Source organism: Ruditapes philippinarum, unplaced genomic scaffold, assembly GCF_026571515.1.
Source record: "Ruditapes philippinarum isolate M1 unplaced genomic scaffold, ASM2657151v2 ctg272_1_1_1_1, whole genome shotgun sequence".
Lineage (NCBI taxonomy): Eukaryota > Metazoa > Mollusca > Bivalvia > Venerida > Veneridae > Ruditapes > Ruditapes philippinarum.
In genome coordinates, this window is record NW_026860885.1 from 214,354 (window position 1) to 235,940 (window position 21,587).

Sequence of the window (21,587 nt, forward strand, 5' to 3'; positions counted from 1 at the left end):
ATAATTACATGAACTATCTATGAAGTATTGATAGGAAAATTAGATTTGATAAAAAAAATCATGAAGACAACCCGAAATCAAATAAAGAATGGAAATTGTTGGCAACTGAAGAAAAGATGGGAAGATGACTTCATTTAGCGTCTGTTTATAGATATATTATGCTCAATTTTTTTTTATAAAAAAATACTTATAATTGATATACACTCTCCTTTTAAATATAATATAAACCTCCTATGAATATATACATAAAGATATGTTACGTTTCAAACTCTACACACTGTAGGTTTATACAATATGAATACAGACTTTTTTGAGTATCAATAAAAACAGGCAACTTTTTTAGAAAAAGACCAAATAAAATAACCAGTTAAAGTAAAGGCAGTTTCCCAAACATAGTTTTTGCATTCTGTTTTTTTTTAGATATTACATATTTAGAAAGACTTTCATACATTTCGATAACTTCTGCAATAAAATTATTTAAAGATGTGCATAGTATACAGTATGTTCAAATATTTGGTTTTAGTAATTAATCAGAATAACTATTTATGCATTTTTTTATTGTAGAAGGCCTTACGAGGTCTGACTTATAACGATACAAGATGATGATGTTAAACACAACCAACCTTGGAGAGTATCTTTGTGTTGGCGACTACATTTGTCTGTATTCAGTTGAAACAGAGGGTTACGCATACAGCCTTCAGTCTAGGTAAGTCTATACTACCTTTACTCTAACTAAGTTACGTAGTTAATGTACACATAAAGTCTCCAATCTAGGCAAGTGTGGTTTTCCCTTTTATTTATTTATACTGGCAAACTCTAGTAAAAGGGACTTAGTACATGTACACAAATAGTCTCCAATCTAGGCAAGTTTGATTCTTCTTGTATTTATTTATACTTGCTACACTCTAGTAAAGGTACGTAGTTTATGTACACATATAGCCTCCAATCTAGGCAAGTTTTGTGGTTCTTGTATTTATTCAAACTGGCTACACTCTAGTAAAGGTACATAGTTTATGTACACATATATTCTCCAATCCAGGCAAGTTTGGTTGCTTTTTGTATTTATTCATACTGGCTACACTGTAACTAAATTACGTAGATCATGTACCCATACAGCATCAGATCTTTGTAAGTTTGGTTGTTCTTGTATTCTACTGTCTACACTACGTATTTCATATACACATAAAGCTTCGATCTAATTAAAATTAATTAATCTGTAGTTATTGCACATACATAGCGATTGTATAACATATAACCTTCAGCCAATGCATGTTCGGCTGTTCCAATCTGAAAAAGTTTGGCTATTTTAGTGCACATACATATACACTATAGTCTGAAAGTTAGCCAGCTCTTTAACAAAAAGTTTCCGGGTTCTTTTTTTATATTGCAAGCAATCAAGGTAAATTAGGAAGTCATTGTACACAATTAGCTTTGTACATGCATACCTTCCAATCTAAGATAAGTTATGTAGATCTTATACATATATAGCCTTAAATCTATTTACGTTTGGTAGTTTTTGTACACGTTTTACAGGAAATCTAGGTAGGTTAGGTAGACGAAAGTTTAATAGTTCTCAAAAATTGCGTATTGAAATTAAGATTAGAAATATATCTTAAATATATGAAAGGCATTTATACTTATTTGGTATTCCGAACATATTATTTTCTTTGGAATATTAAAACCTTTATTTTCCAATTTGGTTTTAGTATTTATTTCTTAAATAAAGGACTAGACATAGAATATGTGGATTGCCAAAATACATTACGTTAGTAATATTTTTGACAAGTTAAATGACAATTTATAAGTGTTTCAAAAGTAAATTACGAAATATAAATGTACAAAAATGGGATAGTAATTAAACGCTATCAGAAGCATGTATTACCCACATTGACGTTTTTTCAAAGACAAATGTTCTTCAACAAATGTTATATCCGTATACAAAGACAAATCTGAGATTAATAATCTGTGTAATTAAATCTACTTAAATTTTAAACAAAAAAGGCACTATTCAATTTTCTGTCCTCAACAAAAATGGTGTTTATGGTCATAGAAACATTACCTTAAAAGTAATGTCAGCCATAAACGAAAATATATTGTTAGAAATGTAAAATATTAAGACATATGAAGACAATTACCTAAAACAAACACATTTTAATTTGTTTATCAATGTATTAAGAATCTATGCCTCATATTGTTATATGACTTTAAAAAAAATAAACAAAAAATAAAGTGAACATTTCTTATCTTTTATTACCCAAAGACATGTCATAATGCATTTTCATTAAATTCGGGTAGAACGCGAAATTATGAAATAGAAGAATGTTGCCCCCTGCTAGTATTGATGAATTTCATAGCCAAAATACCAAGAAATAATAGAAAACAAAAATTGTTTCATGTTTCTATTTGGATGACACAAACGATATTTTTAACCATAAGCAGACATGATTTGGCGTCATAATATGCAATAAATAAAAGAATAAAGACGGCAGTTGTTTGAAGAGAAAGTGTATACATCATTCTGATTTGATAAGAACTATCAAATATGATAGCCAACGAACATTCAGAAAATATTGTCCTATTTGCAAGTGAAACACGTCTGAGCCCTTGTTTTCTCAAAAATCTAATTCAAACATTCCTGTGAACAAAAAATAACCGAAAATATTATAATGTTTCTAGCACAATATTTTTATGTCACAAATCACAAAAAAAGTTTATGAATAGTATTCACAATTAAAGTTAGATACTGTATCATAATTATAATATGATAAAAAAGATAGTACATTCTGTAAGCCAAAAAAAATATGAAACACGTGGTATAAAAGAAATTTCACTTAAACATTTTTTTTAAATATGAGTAGCTCGAAAAAAGAATCGCACCCGACCATTTGTTTAACATTTAATATGCTCTAAATCTATTATTAAAACATTATAAAACACATGTTTTATATTTCTATAGAATTAAAATGAATGAATCTTGAAGCCTTATTTGCCTTTAAGAATTCGCTTCATTAGTGTTCATCAGTGTCAATCAAGATATTTAGAGAAGATTTAAAAAAATATATTTTGAAATATTTGTATTCACTGAGAAAAATTATACTGACATTATTTTCAAATAAGAAACGGTTATTATAACAGTTAATGTCTCTCTTTGCGAGGAAATATAGGAATGTTTAACACAATGGTCACAAATAAGCATGAACTGTTCAAAAGCTGTCGTATTAAAATATAAGTATATAATGTTTCTTTGAACTATTGAATGATTTACTTATATCTTATATTGTTTTTAGAGACCGCTTGTCTAGTGAGATAACACACTGTTTAGGGTAAATAATACTTGCAGGCAAGCGAAAGTAGTAGAGATATTTATACAAGCTTAATGCAACGCATTATTTATTATTGTTACCGTCAAATTTATCTAGAAAGCAACATTCTGATTCGATGCAAAGTCAGAGAAATAAGTATTGCAACATGAATGTGAAACATTTTGAAGTTTTGAATAATATAATGAGTAATATATTATTCTTGTGGCGGTTTATTGATTGGTCCCTAGGCAAAACTTCATATGCAAATATCAAGTTAATTTGTTCAATGAAATTCATAAAGAATACATTATCACTGTATTAAGTAACACACGTTTCATCACTTTATGTCTTTTTTGAGTACTCCCATGATGCCAATGTATTCTCTTTCTTAAAAAGCATATACTCATAAAAATATGCATGTCCTACTTTTAAATATATATTAATACAAATAACTTAAGGCACCGTTTTGAATGTAGAATGATCTCAAAATAATTTTACGACCAGCTACTATCTCATTTTTTATTATATATGTTTCTAAGTCACATGTGACGTGTGTATTTTAAACCAAGACAAAATAGTTTATTTCCAAAATGCTTTTAAATTTTTTGTATAACAGATTGTTTTAAATGTTTATGCCTTATTCTGAAAAAAAGAAAATAAGATACATATATGTGTTGAGTTTTTGGCCATCCGTAATAAAATGTATGATAAATTCTTTGATAGGCCATTTACAGATTGTGAAATCAAGTCAGAGTAAATTATTTGCTTATACCAAATACATATCATCAATCATTAAATAGCGTGATATTTAGCTCACACACGAATGGACAGAAATATAAGAATCGTATTTTTAATGTCTGAATTTACACGTGATTGGTTTAGCCATTAGATGACAAAATTTATTTTATCTTTTTAACCATAAGCAGACATGATTTTTGTGATAATTGGCAGTAAAAAATATAATAAAGATGGTAAAGTTTAGAACAAGATTTTTATTTGATAAGAACAGAAAATGATAGCCAAGGAATATTCGGAAAGAAATTGTTCGATTTGTAAATCGTACGCCTACCACTTGTTTAATCATTTCAATGTTCTTAATTCAGATTACAAACGACGAAATCTTGTGAATATAAAAATACTGAAAATATCCAAAACCATTTGGCATAAAACTTCTGGCACAATCTTTTTTAACATGTCATATCTGGTAAAGTATTTGTATAACATAACATTTAATGCAATATATTCTACATTTCACTTAAAAGGTAAGACCTATCTGCCAAAATGAAAATTTGTTGAACAATAAACCCAAAATATTAAAACTTAATATGTACGCAAAAGATAATATTAAAAATGTAGACAACTTTCATTCTGACTGAGAATAAATTAAGTAAAATTCATTTTGGCAACTTGGAATGATATAGTAAATATCTGACATAATTATTTGTGTTTAATTTAGCTTCTTTATAAATGGTTTGAGTGTGTGAACATGTCATTGGGTTTTAGCAGAAATCTATCAAATAATGTTTACTGATGACAGTAGCGTTCTACCTTATATGTCGATTGATAGGAAAATACACCCATCAATAGACGTAAGCGTTGAACAAGCCATGGTTTGGTAATTTAGAGACATTTCTAAAATATAGTTTGAAATGAACATGTTGTGCAAGAATATTAGTCGCGTATTCAAATTAAATAGTCACACACTGACAATAATCATAACTGGTAACGCCTCTCATTGCGAGGGAATATAAGAATGGTTTCACACAATGGTACAAAATAGACATGCTTTCTTAAAAAGCCTTTATATCAAACATAGACCTTTTTGCAACTTTTTGAGTTTTTGAATGATTTACTTCAATATTGGTTTAGAGACTCATTGTCTAGCGAGATAATACAATATTTAAGGTAAATTAAATTTACAGATAAATAAGATATTTATACAAGCTTGACGTAACGCATTATTTATTATTGTCATCGTCAAATATATCTCTAGAAAGCAACAATCAGATACTTTTTTACTTTTTTAGTTCTGCGTAGGATCCACAATGTTCGATAAAACAGTTTTAATAGAGAATGAAAGAGTTAATATCTATTACACGATTTGATTTCAAAACAAAACACGTAACACATGCATTTTACTTTATTTGTGTATTTTAGTCAAAATGTTGAATGTCATGCAAATGTCCATATTTGATATATTATATTACTATATATGTAAATACCGTTGCAAATTATGTTTGATAGAATGTTAAGGAACTTACAACGTAACATGGAACAATATATGGTGTAAACATTTCTGTTTTGAGTCATTTAAATGTGTAATATTTTAACTGAAATCATGTAATAGTTTATAAATATCTTTTCACATAATCAATGCTCATGGCGATTCAATGGTTGTTCCCAAGACATTTTTTTCAAATGTCACTGATCAAGTTAATTAATTTGTACCATGAAATTCATTAATGAATACATTATCATTGTGCAATGTAACAAAGTTTTCATCAAATGACGCCTATTTTACCTACTCCCACGATCTTATTTTCCTCTTTCCAGAAACAAAGACCATAAAACCATACACGTGAGCTACTTTTGATTTTATGTATTATTGCGCCCAAGTGATGGTGTCATATTTATGTAGAGTCAGTTTTACGACCATCTATATAGTCCCTATTTGTTATATATTTTCATTCAAACAAAAGTGAAAACTTTGTTTTGTTATTCAAGAGCAATGACATCATAATTTATGACGTGCTGCTATGTATTCTTTAAGACAAATGGTGTATTTGAAATATTTCCTGGTATCATATGAACATTAAATAAAGTTAAAGAGAAAAGCTTTTAGTAAAGGTATATGGACCATATCCGAAATCAGGGTCTGAGCTGCATCCAATGTAAAGACTTTAGTGCATCGTAAGATATTTTATACAGATATTTTACTCTAGATCGATTTAAACCATTCACTATATCAACTTTCTTCGACTGCTTACAAAACATGTTAGTTATTTCAGAAATGTTTTAAAAATTGAGAAGAATTATTCTGATATTCTTATAAAAAAAATGTATCGGTTATAAATGCCTCTCTGCGAGGAAATATTGTATACTTTAACATAAGGGTATCAAATAAGCATGAATTCTTCAAAAGCTGTCGTATTAAAATAAAAGTATATAATGTTTCTTTGAACTATTGAATGATTTACTTATATCTTATATTGTTTTAGAGACAAGTTGTCTCGTGAAATAATACAATATTTAAGGTAAATTATATTTGCTGGCAAGCGAAAGTAGTAGAGATATTTATACAAGCTTGATGCAACGCATTATTTATTATTGTTTTTGTTCGCCTATTCTCTTGAATGTAGCAATGAGATTCGATGCAAAGTTAGATAAATAAGTATTCAAGGTTTCAAGGTTTATTTGAATACGTCAGGGCCCATATGGGCATGTGACAACATAAAACAGTACATACATACAAAATAATACAGAATGGCAAATAATATGTAAAAACAAAATACTACAAAATGGCAAATTATAAATAGTCATACAAGTCCATGATGTAATAAAATTACAGTAATAATTGCAACATAAATGTGAAACAATGAAATATTTTAAAGTTTGGAATAATTTAATGCGTAACTTATCATTCTCGTGGCGGTATAGTTGTTAGTCCTTAGACAAATATTCCTATGTGAATATTTAGTGAATGTTCAATGAAATTCATTAAGAATACATTATCACTGTATTTAGTAACAAACATTTCATCACTTTATGCCTTTTTGAGCATTCCCACGACGACGCTAATGTATTCTCTACATTTATAATACACATGTGCTACTTTTAATTTTATGTATAATAATTTTCAACAACTTTTGGCACCATTTTAAATGTAGAATGATGTAAAACAATTTTACAACCATCCCCTCTTTCATTATTTTTTTATAATATATTGGGGTCTGTTTTGTGTATATTTAAACCAAGACAACATACTTTATTTCCCAAAATGATACTAGTTATTTTCAAAACAGATAAGGAAATAGTTTTGTGCTTTATTTTGAAAGAAGATAAGATTAATTTTTAGAATAATATAATAGGATTGGAGTTTTCATAAATGGTATATGAGCCTTAAAATGAAATAAGATGTATCATATATTTTTGGATCGTGTTATTACATTTAGTTATCTACACATTATGAAATCAAAATCAAGTAAAATATTTTATTACAAAATACAACCACGATTCGTTTTGAATCAGTCCAGACTCAAATTAATGAAATGAAACGTATATAAGATGTATGAAACGAATGACAAATGTCAAGAAACGTCTAGAAAACAAAAGAAAAATGTTAATTTATCGATGGGATGACAGCATTTCATTTTCATTTTTCCATGACGTCATTATATGAAGTACCCGTAAGTACATTGTAATATAATAAAGACAAACACTATTTGTTCAAAGAGTGTGAACGACATTGTGATTTGATAAGAATTTGATAATCAAATTTAATAGCCGAAAATATTGTTTATCGTACAACAACAATCACTAGTTTTCACAAAGTTCTCACTTCAGCATTGTATGTTCAGATAATAAACAGAAAAATCTCGTGAACGAAAAATGAACCGAAAATTTTTCAAACTCTTTCGCACAATAATTGTATCACAGACAATTCTGGCACAATATTTGAATGGCATGACAAATAATTACCTTTTCAAATAGTCTCAAAAATTTCAATTAAAAGGTGAGATAAAATGAAATATGATGAAAAGGACTAAACATACATCAAATTCTGTACGCAAGCGATAACGTCATTCCCTGTGAGGAGGAATGCCTAGCATTAGGGTATCAAATAGGCAAGATTTCTTGAAAAAATGTCATATTAAAATATAGCTGTCATATTAAAATATAAGTATAAACTTTCTATGAACTTTTTCATGATTGACTTATATTTAATATTGTTTGAGATACCGATTGTCTACTGAAACAAAATAATATTAAAGGTAACAAATTATTTATAACAAATTATTTATATGCAAGCTAGAATTGAGATGTTTATACAAGCTTGATGCAACACATAATTCATAAGTATGCCCGTCAGTCTAATTTTTAGACAAAAAGGGGCAATGATCAGCTTCCATTTTTATATTTATTTTATCTGCATTAATTACACAACTTACAGATTAAGTTCTTTAAAATGGAGAATGTAAAAGAACACTAATTTGACATCTTTAGCTGTGTCAGGGCCGTAAAAGACGCCCCATATATTAGATCGTTTAATCAAACCGAGCCTGCATCATCATTTTCAACTTTGTCGTTTTCAACGTTCTTTAGGGATTCCGTTCTTTATAATGCACGTATATTGATATATTTCTTTTTCATTTTGACTTAAGTAATGAATGAGTAATATATCATTTCTTATAATTAATGTTTGCGACGGCTCAATGGTTGCTCCCTAGACAATTATTGTAATGTCGATATGGAATTAATTGGTTCCATGAAATTCATTAAGACTACATTATCATTGTGTAATATAACAAAAGTTTCGTCGAATGATGTCTTTTTACGTACTCCCACGATGTCAATGTACTCTTCTATTTAAAGAAACATAGACCGTTGAATAATAGTGGTATTTTTATTTCATGTATTATTGCGCACAGTTGAATATGCTATGTTCAATGTGGAACGATAAAAAAAACAATGAAGCGACCATATATAGTTTGTTTTTTTGTTATATACTTTTCCGAAGTATATTTATTGTGTTCACAAGTTATGGTAAAAGATTACTGTGACAAAAATAATATATGACTCAAAATGCTTCTACGTGATCTATGTTGCAACATGGTATAAAAAGATGTTTTGTGAAGGTTTGTAACTAGTATGTAGGGACTCTATTATGATGATATTTTGAAATACACATCACAGTCAGTACTCCTGACTATGACTATATTAATGACTAAACTCCAATTGCTGCTAACCAATTTATACGTCACTTAATGTGATTTTTTATTATCATATTATTTAATATTTTATCATATATTATAACTATTACAGCAATCTATCTTGGCACAGTCTGCATAATGCGGTCAGAGAGGTCCCCAAGTGTTTAAGATGTCTGTCTATCTACAATCCACAAAAGTATTGCTTGTTACTCAGATCACGAACATGTTTGATTTTAAGATAATTACAATAATTGTGTCAAGAAAGATGTCTCAAACTAAATTCAAACAAGTAAATACTAGGTTGAAACTAATATTTAATACTGAAGTAACAAATTAAAAGCCAGTGCCTATCTTGCTTACAGGGTTACACTTGCGTGTTATAAATTTATCAAATAGGCATTCATAATGTCAAATTCGGAAATATTTATTAAATACTTCTGCAAAATGTGCATGGGGAAATAATATTTGATATTATTTCATTCAAATATCGGGACTGATTGTCTGGTCGAACAGCAAGCCAGTATTTATCATATTTACAAGTAAACTAAAGTATATCAAGAGATTATCGAGAAAGGAATACCTTATTATTGTAATATACAGATTATTCTTTAGAAAAAGTAACACTTTGAAAATTCAATTTAATCATTCAGATCTATACTTTGTGTAAGCTTGCAAAAGTCTTGTTTTGAGTAACCGATAAACTTAATTTTTAACAAACATTAGAATAGTCAATAACATTGTAACGTATTTCCATACTTACTGTTTAACGTTCATATACAACATATTATCGCAAGAAATGTTTCTAAAACCGACGTTGTGTAACATGATTGACTTTAAAATTAAGTTAAAACTATTGATGAGGAACTCAAAAATTCAGGGTAGCGGGGGCCTTAGGACTTTAGATGTTTGCACTTCTACATAGGGGTCATAAGTTTGAGGGTTTAAGGTTCCAGCCTTACTTATTTACGACGCTTTTTTCTTATCTGATATCAGTATTGGTTAGTTAAAAAAAAGGCTGTAAGCTTTTTGCACTGTCAAACTTTAAAATAAAATTATATCTGAGTTTTATAATATATATTTATTTCTTTAAAACACGAAACTATGTTTTCATTGAAAAAATTCATGTCTGAGTTATGGTTATCAGACAATGAAGGTTTTGATATGGTTAGATAGGGTCTCCCCAGGCAAGTTTTCAAATACTCGTATCAAGTGAATTTGTGTCATGAAATTCAGGGTTGATATATCTTTATTTCGTAACTTAACAAAAAATTCATCAATTCATGCACTTTACGTTCTCCCACGACAACAGTGTATTTTCTTTATTTGAGTAATATGGACGTAAAAGGAAATATGGCGCCTTTTTATTTGATATTGTTTTCTACACAATGAAAATGCTTTTCAATAGTGAATTATTAGTTGTAACCTTGAAAGTGTTTTTAAACGCGTAGTGATTCATTTCTATCATAGCACAAACGTATATATTTTGTTCTTTGTTATCCTATTGTAATATCAAAATTTCCTCTATAATATATCTTATGTATATTAACTTCTTCCTCATACAAAATTAATCATTTGATAGAAGATAATAATTAACAAGTATGTCATTCATCCCGTTTCTTTTGTTTGGGATGTTTTTGCAATATAACCTTACATTGTACACCGACGTAATTGTTACTGATTAAACATGTAAATCAGTTTATAACCCATAACTATCTTTGCAATTTTAATTTCCCATAGGCCAATGGGAGTTATTCTGTTCAGTCAAGTGTGTCATGTCACTAAAAATTTCGTACTGTTACCTATTTCACAGTGAACAATCTAAAAATTAAAAAAACCCATAGAGACAGTGTCACAATGAAGTATTTGTTCGGCGGAATAAAATAAAAAAAACATAACGACTTGGGTAACAGTTTTTTCCTCGGGATGATATTTTTGCTATTAGTCACATACCTAAGTGTTATTTAATGTTTAGCCGTACTAACATCAATTCTAAAGCTCAGCTGCAAGTCAGTACATACATAATTTCGTTCCTTTTATGTCTTTAAGTTTTCTATTGAAATTAAGCACACGCTTTGGTTTATTAATGTAGAAATGCTAGCTTTCATTTGTCTTAAATTTTGTTCTCTTATTTCTTTCAGTTCGGTTCACAGTCAAGTTTACATCTACAGAAATCAGGATAAAGATAAGCCATCAAAGGTACCATGTGCCCCAAGGTAATTTTCAGTTCATTTATTGTATAGTATAGTACAGTTTTTATTAATTTAGACTTAGTATAGATTCGTTGTTTTATTGTCTGATAGACATTTGTTTCATATCATATCTAAGGTTATATTTGTAAATGAAAAATTAATGAAATGTACGGTACGGTATCAATTTCAACAGAAATGGAAATTATTAAGCAAATGCTTTTAAATTTCAGAAATCAAAATTTAAATTCAAAAGTTTAATCTAAAACACGCAAAACATTCGTCTATATATCTTCTGCTAATTTACTATTCGAAAACCAACTTAACCATTATGGGCATTTGATACATGCTGCATTTATACTATCACAAATACCAATTATTCTATATTGACAAAGGTTTAATCTATTTTTGATTAAATCCATCTGTTTTTCATCAATTCCAGTTTAAATCCGTTAATTTAGGTATCTGTTAATCGTCATTTTATACCAAAAGCAGCCGACAAAATGTCAAATGCAAATTGTACATGCTTATACGCTCTTTTATTTTAAATATTTATCCGTTTGTCCAAGATAAACTCGAAAACATTATTCGTAGAGAACGAATCTTTCCAAAACAAAATAGATCGCATCTATTAGTAAAAATAGTAAAATGCCGTTTTTTCGTTCTTTAAAAGGGTATCATTAATTTTCCAAATGATATTGTTACATGAAGACACAGAATATATAGACAATACTTATGCAGTGAAGAATATTTTTTACCAGAAATATTGAGAAATGGAGAAAATGTGTGTTTCTTTCATTTTCAATCAAACAAACAAACAAATAGTTATGTTAAAACATTTGAATGATTAATTAAACATTTAATCAGAATTTCCAGAGGAAAAGGTTTAAAATTCCTTGAGGGTACGTATACATAAAAAACCGATTACATTGGAACTGAAATGGACAATTACCTTTTAGATTGAAGAAGAAAATCGATTAAAATTGTGTTACACGCCTACCAAAATTCAAGTTATGGCATGTCAATATATTCTAAAAAAGACTGTAGTTTGAATTACTTTAAAATTCTTTAAGGTATTGGCCTGTTTTGCAAATATTGACAGAAAATGTTACATGAAAACGCACGAACATACATCAAAGATTAATACAATCAGTTTGAGATTACTGACCCTATTTCCCATTGACAACTGAATCTCAATACCAGAACAAATATGTGCATTGCCAACAAGAGAGCAAAGCGTTATTGCATCTCATCGTAGTTTTCTTCCGTGACAGAATTTGTACAGAAAAGACTTGAGTTGACTTAAGGGAAAAATGAAATTGCTTAATCGATCAACACATTGATGACGAAATGGCATGACGTTTTACAAAACATAACGATTTTTATAAATCTAATAATCCTTCACGAGTTTAAAAATGATGCAATTCATTAATTATAGTCAAAGTGTGCATTTGGCTTGAGATAAAAGAGCTCTTATATTTGAATTTCCATAATTACAGGAAAGGAAACTGAAAGAGACTTGAAAAACTACAACAGAAAACGTAGTTAGATATTGCGATATTTATCTAAGAAAAAAAACCATCATTCTCATCTTTTACTATTAACACATTTAAACACGACAATACTAATTGTTTTAAATGAGGCCATTTTTTTAATTTTCAGAAAATATCACAAGAAGCAAAACAAATAATGTTGATCTTAAACGTTTGTGAAAACTAAATTCGATAACAAGTATAGAATCAATTAAATAATTTTCAGATATAAATGGTTTCTTTAGATACTTAATAGGGAAACTATAACGTAATGTTTTAGTGTTGTTCTCACAGGACGAGGTTTATGGACAGAACTGATAAATTGAAGCTACTGTCATTGTCTTACATTACTGGATGATGCAGAACTCGGATTTTAAACATGAAATGATGACGACATGGTGTTGGATTAAAAACTCTACATTTGTCCTGTATACTTAATTGGCATAACATGTTAAGATATTAAAGAGAAATACATTAAATATACGTTCAATTGAGATATATTGATGAGAATGCAGAATTCATCTACAGTATCTGCAGAGCGGCCCTTTTCAGTGCAATTTCCTGTTTACATCAACAGTAATAGTTCATTTCAATTTAAACATTCATTTAAAATCAAACCTCTCTAGAACAACACTTCACAGGAGCAACTTAAATATTTGTCTCCCATAGAGTTTAAATGAACTTTTAGGGTGATAATTTATTTAGCTCACTTTTGAAAAAACAAATAATTTTTTTTTCACATGATTATTATATGTAGGTATACTTGAATTTGTAAGTTGTTTCCTCTATTGATAATGTTGACATTTGAAGATATTGGTTATGATTTAATGTGAATGCAGCATGAAACTCTGTCTATATGACTGTAACCTTCAAATATTCCAGCAAGAGCGAAAATGATTTGATATACTTTAAAGATATAAGTTTCGTTGAAACCATTCTTTCAGATGATACATTTTGTTGAAAAAGAAACGTTTAGTAATAATATTTGCAAACTTTTTAAATTCACATTTGAAATATTTTATAGAATCAAACTAACAATAATATTATGCTATCCATGACTTTCCTGAAATGCATTTATTTCATTAAAAGTGCTATACATGTCTTGGGAGCAAAGATAAAAAAGCTATAATAATACTAATTGGCAAAGAATTGTATCTGTTTTAAAGCTTGAACAATAAATAAGCCCTAGGTTATGGCCGCGTTTTTCAATATCGCACTTAAACAAGAATGCATTTCATTTGTTAAACATGATTCTCATTTAATCGCCAAAACCTACGATATTTTAAATTCATCAATAAACTATATCATTATGCGTGGTACGGTGGTATAATTGTATTATTCTTATGTCAAAGGAATCCAAAAAAATATATTGAGCTATTTATATTTAAAATAAAACGTATGAAAAATTCGTTTATGATTAAGGCTTTTCTTGATGACATTACATCAAATTCAAGGCAAAATCGTAAATTTGTACAGTATGGAGTAGACATTTAGAATTTTATTTTCATTTAAGACGAAAGTGTAAAAATACGTTTCTAAAATTTGAAGAATAACATGGGCAGAAAGTATATTCCATGTCTTAAACATTGCATGTTCGTTTTATCACTGTAAAGTAACTCATTATATTAAGAAAGTCTTGTAATTTCTGTAAGGCAATGCTCTATTGAATAAGATATATACAACTAATATCACATATACAGGAGTTTTAACTACATGCAGTTTGAGATGATAGATTGTTTTGTTGACCTTGTTTGCCATTGACAACTATATCTCAAAACCAAAACAAATATGTGCGCACGGGAAACATGATAGTCTTGCGTCGATGCATCTAATCGTAGTTTTGTTCCTTGACAGAATTCGCATAGAAAAACCTAACGACGACTTATGGAAAAACGAAATTGATTAATCGATCATCATCTTCATGAAGAAATGGCATGTCGTTTACAAAACATAACAGTTTTTTATAAATCTAATAATCTTATATGTAATTTGAAACTATTACAATCCATTCATGTTGCTCAAAATGATAACTTTTCTAGAAGTAAAATAGATTCAAGGAATGTGTGCGCGTAATTATGTAAAGGGAAACTAATACTGAACGTAATAATAACCAAAAAATTATAATACACATTTTGAGTTAATGTTGTATCAATTCATCTGCAGTAAAAAGCATATCGGTGCATCTCTAGGTATCAAAACATTTGAAATAAGACAAAACGAATTTTATCAAATGAGGAATAGTTTACTTAACTTTCAGTTATATCTCGATAATGAATAGATCAAAATAAGGATCAAGTAAAGGTTTATTTGTACTCTCTTTAAACAAGTTGTTTGGCTTATTTTTAGTAAAATATATCTTTATACTAGTAGAAAGATATATTGTGTGTCGTATTCTCACTAAAAATAACCGCATTTGGTTCTAGTGTAAAACCTTCCATTTTAAGTAGACATGTTTTACCACAGATAAATTTGAATGTAGTCATTAATTAGTAATAATAAAAAGACAATTATTGGTATTTAGAAAATAAAGTACTCCGATGGCTTTGTTATTTTATTAAATGAAAGTTCATTAAGTTTGAAACCAGTATTAAACCAATTGAAATTCATTATTCTCAATAAAATTAAAACCTACATCTTTGCAAGTTATTTGTTACACTGTCTTAAAACGCTTATGGAAAGTAAAGCATATATTTATAGACAATTATTTTCAATAATTGTACAAAAAAACAACGTACAACGGATCTTTAACGTAAACACTATTATCTGCATGAAGAGATAGTTTTCTGTTTTAATACTTGTAATAAACATTGATTAGAACAACAAATGCGTATTACCCTAAAGTGGCAAACCTTAATCTAAATAGAACATCTTACTTCTTAGCGGAAACAAATAGGAATAATTCAGGCCAATCATGCTTGCGTATTAAATGATAAGATCGAATTGGCTTATGATCAAATACAGAAAAAAACTAAAGAAACATTATATTTCCTATTATTTGTTCTAATGTACCATAAAAACTGTCCTTATTCAAAACTAATAATACTAATGGAGTTTGATCTGGTAAAATGTTAAAGTACTTTACAGAGAGTGATAAAATATCAAACATCTGGAACACAGGCATACATATCTGAAAAAAGAAAAGGAGAAGATCACATGATATTTGATAATTCTAGGAATGAAAAAAAGTCGTTACAAGAAATAAAAACTCCAATTGAAGCAAAACTTGAATACCCTTGATATTATAAAATGTATTATTCCTAGAGTCAAGTCAGCCCACGCACAATTTTCTAGGTAGTACGAGCTTTCATATTTAATATTTTGAACTTTTGCGTGACTGAATTATACGTATAGTAACTGAGAAAGTTTTATGAAAACTTATTGCATAAAAGTCTTCTTGTAAATTGTTGAAATTAAAGTAGAAGAAAAACAGAAAACCTTTAATATCAACATAAAAAATGTAAAAAGTGGTGTAAATGCAATAATAACATCCCATTACAATTCAAAACAGTTGATATAATATTTCAAATATTGCTCATTGGCATCTATTTCTAGTTCATAATTATATTTTGGAAACACGTTTTCCAACTAATGCACCAATTCAACTGAACAATATGCACTGGAATAATTTGATATACATTTATCAATTTATTCTGGTTCAATTTTCATTTTAGAATGAAGAGTTTCATATTTAACCAGTCATGTTCCGTAAATGAGCCGCGTCAAGACTAAACCAACATAATGGGTTTGCTTTGCGACCAGCATGGATCCAGACCAGCCTGCGCATCAGTCTGATCAGGATCCATGCTGTTCGCTATCAGTTTCTCTACTTGTAATAGGGTTGGTAAGCGAACAGCATGGATCCTGATCAGACTGCGCGGATGCGCAGGCTGGTCTGGAGCCATGCTGGTCGCAAACCCACTATGTTGGTTTTATCGTGACACGGCTCAAATGTATCTTACGCGTTCTTTTTCTAATGACCGTGTTTGTTTGGGTGTTTGTAAATAATCCTCATTATTATGTAATAAGCAAGCACCCTGGTTTACTCCGACATCGTATCAATTACGTTTTAAGAAACCATTTAGGAGAAATGAACTTAAAAGCCAAAAATACCGAAAACGGAAGGAGAAAAATAAACATTTCAGCAGAAACATTTTGAACTTAATGCAATGCCTTATAATGTTACTAACTATTCATAAAATCATTCAACTGTTATAGTAATGGTGCAGATACTTGTTCGTTTTTACAACAAAAAACTTCATCAATTAGCTAATTTTATAATAACTTTCAAATCTCTTTAATACAACCACTTGAATACATTTTCTTATAAGATCTCAAAGTTTAATATTTCGAAAAGAAGAAAACCGTTTTAAAACTTTTCACATTTGTGTTTGATGTTCATTTAGACAACACGCCATTGTTCAAACTAACGTTAACATTACATTTAACGTGATATAAATGTTTCTTGATGAACATTTGTACATGTTTGTTAAAAGTTCAACAAAAAAAATCATCAAATGCCTTTATCCCTAACCACGCCTACCATCTTAAATTGATTTGTCCATTATTCAATCTGGACATAATCATTAATCGGTTTTGTAGTGGTGTTGGCAGTTTTCACTCCGAATCACGACAGTAAGCCACATTGAATTTAACACAGTACAGTTCAGCGACCGCTGTGCAGGTTGTCAAGCAGTTTACCAGCACTAGTGGCCTTCACTTTCGCAAGGAACTGATAACTTTTGTACATTTCAGAGCAGAGGTACAATGCGAATGAAAGTGACTTGCACCGTCCGGGAACAGAACCCGGCTCGCCCGGTTCATAGTCCAACGCTTTACTTACTGAGCTATTCGGAGGGTGCTAAATCGTTTTTAGGGATATATTTCAAAATAAATACTGACGAAATAGCGTACAGTGTAGTGTCGGTTGATCTTGGCCTGCCTAGTCGCATGGTTTTAATCTGTTGCAACCAGCAGGATAAAGGCTAATGACTGTAAACGACAAGACAATTACTATCTTCCATTTGTATTTTCAGCATGCGTTTTCCAAGTGTGTATCCAGAATCGCTACAAGTTGAACAAGAAATACCGAAAGTATTTATCACAAGCTAATTCAAGTGGGAATCTCCTTGAGGCAAATAATGTACTACAGCAGCACAAGGTTAACACATTCAAATTACCCAAATCAAATTTCAAATTTTGTGTTTCATTAAAATGATATATTGCTGATATCTGCTTTCTTTGTTTAAATAGAATAATTTTCGTTTGAAAGTAAACATCTGTTCTTATATTTCAACAAGAACAGAATGTTTTATTTTGAAAACAATTGTTATTTTACAGTAAAAACGAATGAAAAACGTTTGAAACATTTACCTTTGTTTTGTATTTGATGTTTTAGTAAAAACCAAACCAAGTCAAGAAAATAGTATTTGATAAAAAAGGTATATGCCAGAAAGCAGTAAGAGAAAACTCTTACATGTTTATTCTTTTTTTTCACTAATTGCTCATTTACATTTCTTATGGTTTGATCTTGATATTATAAGGCAAAGCGCGTGATCAGATGCTACATTTCACTAATGATCTAATCACTTTATCCGATACCAAAAGACACTTTAACCACTGAAGTGGTAATGTATTTGGAACTGTTATTCAATTACTGAAAAGATAACTATCTTTTACATCAAATAGTTGTATCAGAAAGACAGAAACTTGAAGTAAACATATTTTACCATGTTCTTATGCCTAAGTTTCACATCTGCAACAAAAAACTGTTTCAAGCATTGGCATCTTCTCGTGCATTGACATTAACGGAAAAATTTTAAAAGCTGTAAAATATTGGTGTGTTTTCTGTACAATTGTTGTCAAAGCACATGCCATGTCGTGACTGGCAGCACCAGTAACTTGTAATTTAATTACAAAGATAAATAATTAATTTTCACAATCTGGTCATCAAGATAAAACACCACATTTCATTACATTGAGTGGTTTATTTATTTGTATCCTGCAAATTTAATTAACTTTTAATTTCGCAAATGTTTCGATTGGTGAATGCCTAACTTTAATATTGCTTCTGCAGATGAAATTGGTTTTCTCTGCTAACACGTGTTTCCTTCATTCTCTTCATTTTTTGGATATTTTTATCATGTTGCTCATTTTTTCCATGTAACTTGTTGTTATATCGCTGAAATGTACTTTACAGGAAAAGGGACCGTTAAGTTATTATATGTTACACTTTGACTTATAGACAAATACTAGTAATATATGTAGCATAATATACATTTATATGATTAGCAAAGATGTATGTTATGTTTATATTCCCCAGTACGAACGAGGCCCTCACATTTGCCATATTCATCGTTAAACTTTCAATTATTTCAAGGTAAAGTGATACGATTTTATTTTGATTTGCTCACTTATTTAAAGAATGACTTCTTCAGGAATTTCATTCATAACGAAATTTACATTACTTGATAAAGGAAAATTCGAACGAATTTTTTTTAGATACGTTGGTATTGTAATAGATGTAAGAGAACTATTTTTGATATAAATATGTAAATTGTCTGTACAGCTTGCTGCCGAAGCGGAGAACAGCGACAATGCTCAGGAGCAAAAGAGACAGATGGGGAAAAGGGTCAGATATGGTGAAATAATTCAGGTATTTCTATATATGCAAATGTCGATTATTTGCGTAAACGATTACTTGTATTGTGTTTGTGTAATATTATGATTTATGTTAGATTTTGATAAGCAACATATGGAGTCATGATTACTTTGGCATGTAATGAACGATTTTATAGTGAACCTGAAGAGTGAGTTAATCTACAATAAAACACACTATAATATAAAGGAAAATATGATATTTATTTCATTCTCAACTGATGAATGAAGTTGAGTTAGATAAAATATTTTGAAGTATTTTTTATCAGAAATTAATTTTGTTAAATATCATTAAGTGTATTGACGTCATATGACGTGTATATGTTGTTTTCTTTTATTAGACGCTTTTAATTGAACCTGCGTTTCACAAGAATACAACGCAAATCCATAAATAATTGAAAATTTTATTGTTTTTATTCTTAAGTTTAATCATAAGCTTGTTCAGGAACTAAGTTTGTTTACTAACATGATATCTGTATTACAAATGTCAAATAAAACGTAAAAACATTTTTGCGGTTAGATAACCACTCATCTATTGACAGGTTATATAGCTTTAAAAAAAGTTCAATACTGTTGATAACAATTATAATATTTCTGATAAATATTTAATTTTATTATATACTTATAAATGAAATATTGAGAAATATTTATGAAATAAAATGCGTATTTTCATTTTCCGTATTTTCACTGTAAAAATTTATTTTTCACTGCAGTGAAACATATTTTCCGTAATATTTTTCACTGGTGTCTTGCCGGACTACTTTCTTTTAAATTCTGCCAGTACACAAAATTTAAGGGAAAGTCTTTCAAATTTTATCGCAAAAAAGGGAAAAATGTATATAATAAACAGAAAATTCAATTTTTTTTCTATAAATACATGATTTATTTTCATCTTGTGGCATGAAAATTACCATATTTCACTCTTGGCTACCGCCACTCGTGAAATATTTATTTTCATGCCACTCGATGAAAATAAATCATGTATTTATAGAAAAAACTTGAATATCCTCTATATATAATATTTCTAAACAATATATGGGCAAAAATATACTTTGTATAAATTACATTATTGTGTTATAACAATACATTATTTTTGCATTCTACAGCTAAAGCATGTGTTCACCAACAAATTTGTGCACATGTGCACGTCACAAACATCACAAGTGGACAAAAACAACATGGTGGTAAGACCCTTATATATGTTTTCTTAATTGAATAGGTTTGTGCGATTTTCTAATAAATATTCATTATCTATAAATTGTTATTAAATTAAATTGTACTGAACTCGAACATTTACGACTGGCTATTATTTGTATACAGAACTTGTTTCAAGATTTATTCCATATAAAAACGACAGAAATGAACATTACTTATAAGTGAAATACTTCGAAAATCGATTCGGATTGGACAGTTTGAAATACATCAATTTTAAATCAATTTGTCCGATCCGAATTGATATAAAATGATGTATATACTATTTGTATCAGTTCAACAAAGTGCAACATGGAATTTTTTATTTGGTCCTCAACAACAAGAATTTCATCCAATGAATATATCTTTCCTATAACGATGCTATCTTGCCATTTGATCATACACATCATCGACATAGGCAAATATATTGCGACTAGAGATGTCGAACTGAGATGCTTTTTATATAGAATGCTTTAGCGTGTGTATAAAGTATATAACAATATATAATTACCACGTGCTGTCTACGGGGGATATCTGTTTCATTGTAGCTTTGCCAGTTTACAATATAATCATACCTTAATATGTCATTTTGGTGGCACTTGTGCAGCTGTGAGATATAGCATTGGTGTTAACCTTGCTACAATTTATTAATGATGATATGATACTTTTATTCTTTGCATATTATATATTAGGCATAGACAAACTGATATAAAGTCCAGACATATATGATGATATTTCCCTGCTTTTATTTATCTTTGAAATTTTTGACAGGGATTTCTGCTATCAAAACGT

At 29.1% G+C, this 21,587-nt stretch overlaps 1 protein-coding gene across 1 annotated transcript in view; it reads left to right on the forward strand.

The window, feature by feature from the left end:
* Positions 1 to 555: 555 nt before the first annotated feature.
* LOC132713750 (inositol 1,4,5-trisphosphate receptor type 1-like) overlaps positions 556 to 21,587 on the forward strand; it is a 77,607-nt gene continuing 56,575 nt past the window's right edge. Inside the window, exons 1-5 of the mRNA XM_060696430.1 lie at positions 556 to 706; positions 11,371 to 11,435; positions 17,984 to 18,108; positions 19,516 to 19,602; positions 20,711 to 20,788. Coding sequence (XP_060552413.1) covers positions 600 to 706; positions 11,371 to 11,435; positions 17,984 to 18,108; positions 19,516 to 19,602; positions 20,711 to 20,788 — 462 coding nt within the window. The 5' untranslated portion in view covers positions 556 to 599. The remainder of the gene's footprint in view (positions 707 to 11,370; positions 11,436 to 17,983; positions 18,109 to 19,515; positions 19,603 to 20,710; positions 20,789 to 21,587) is intronic.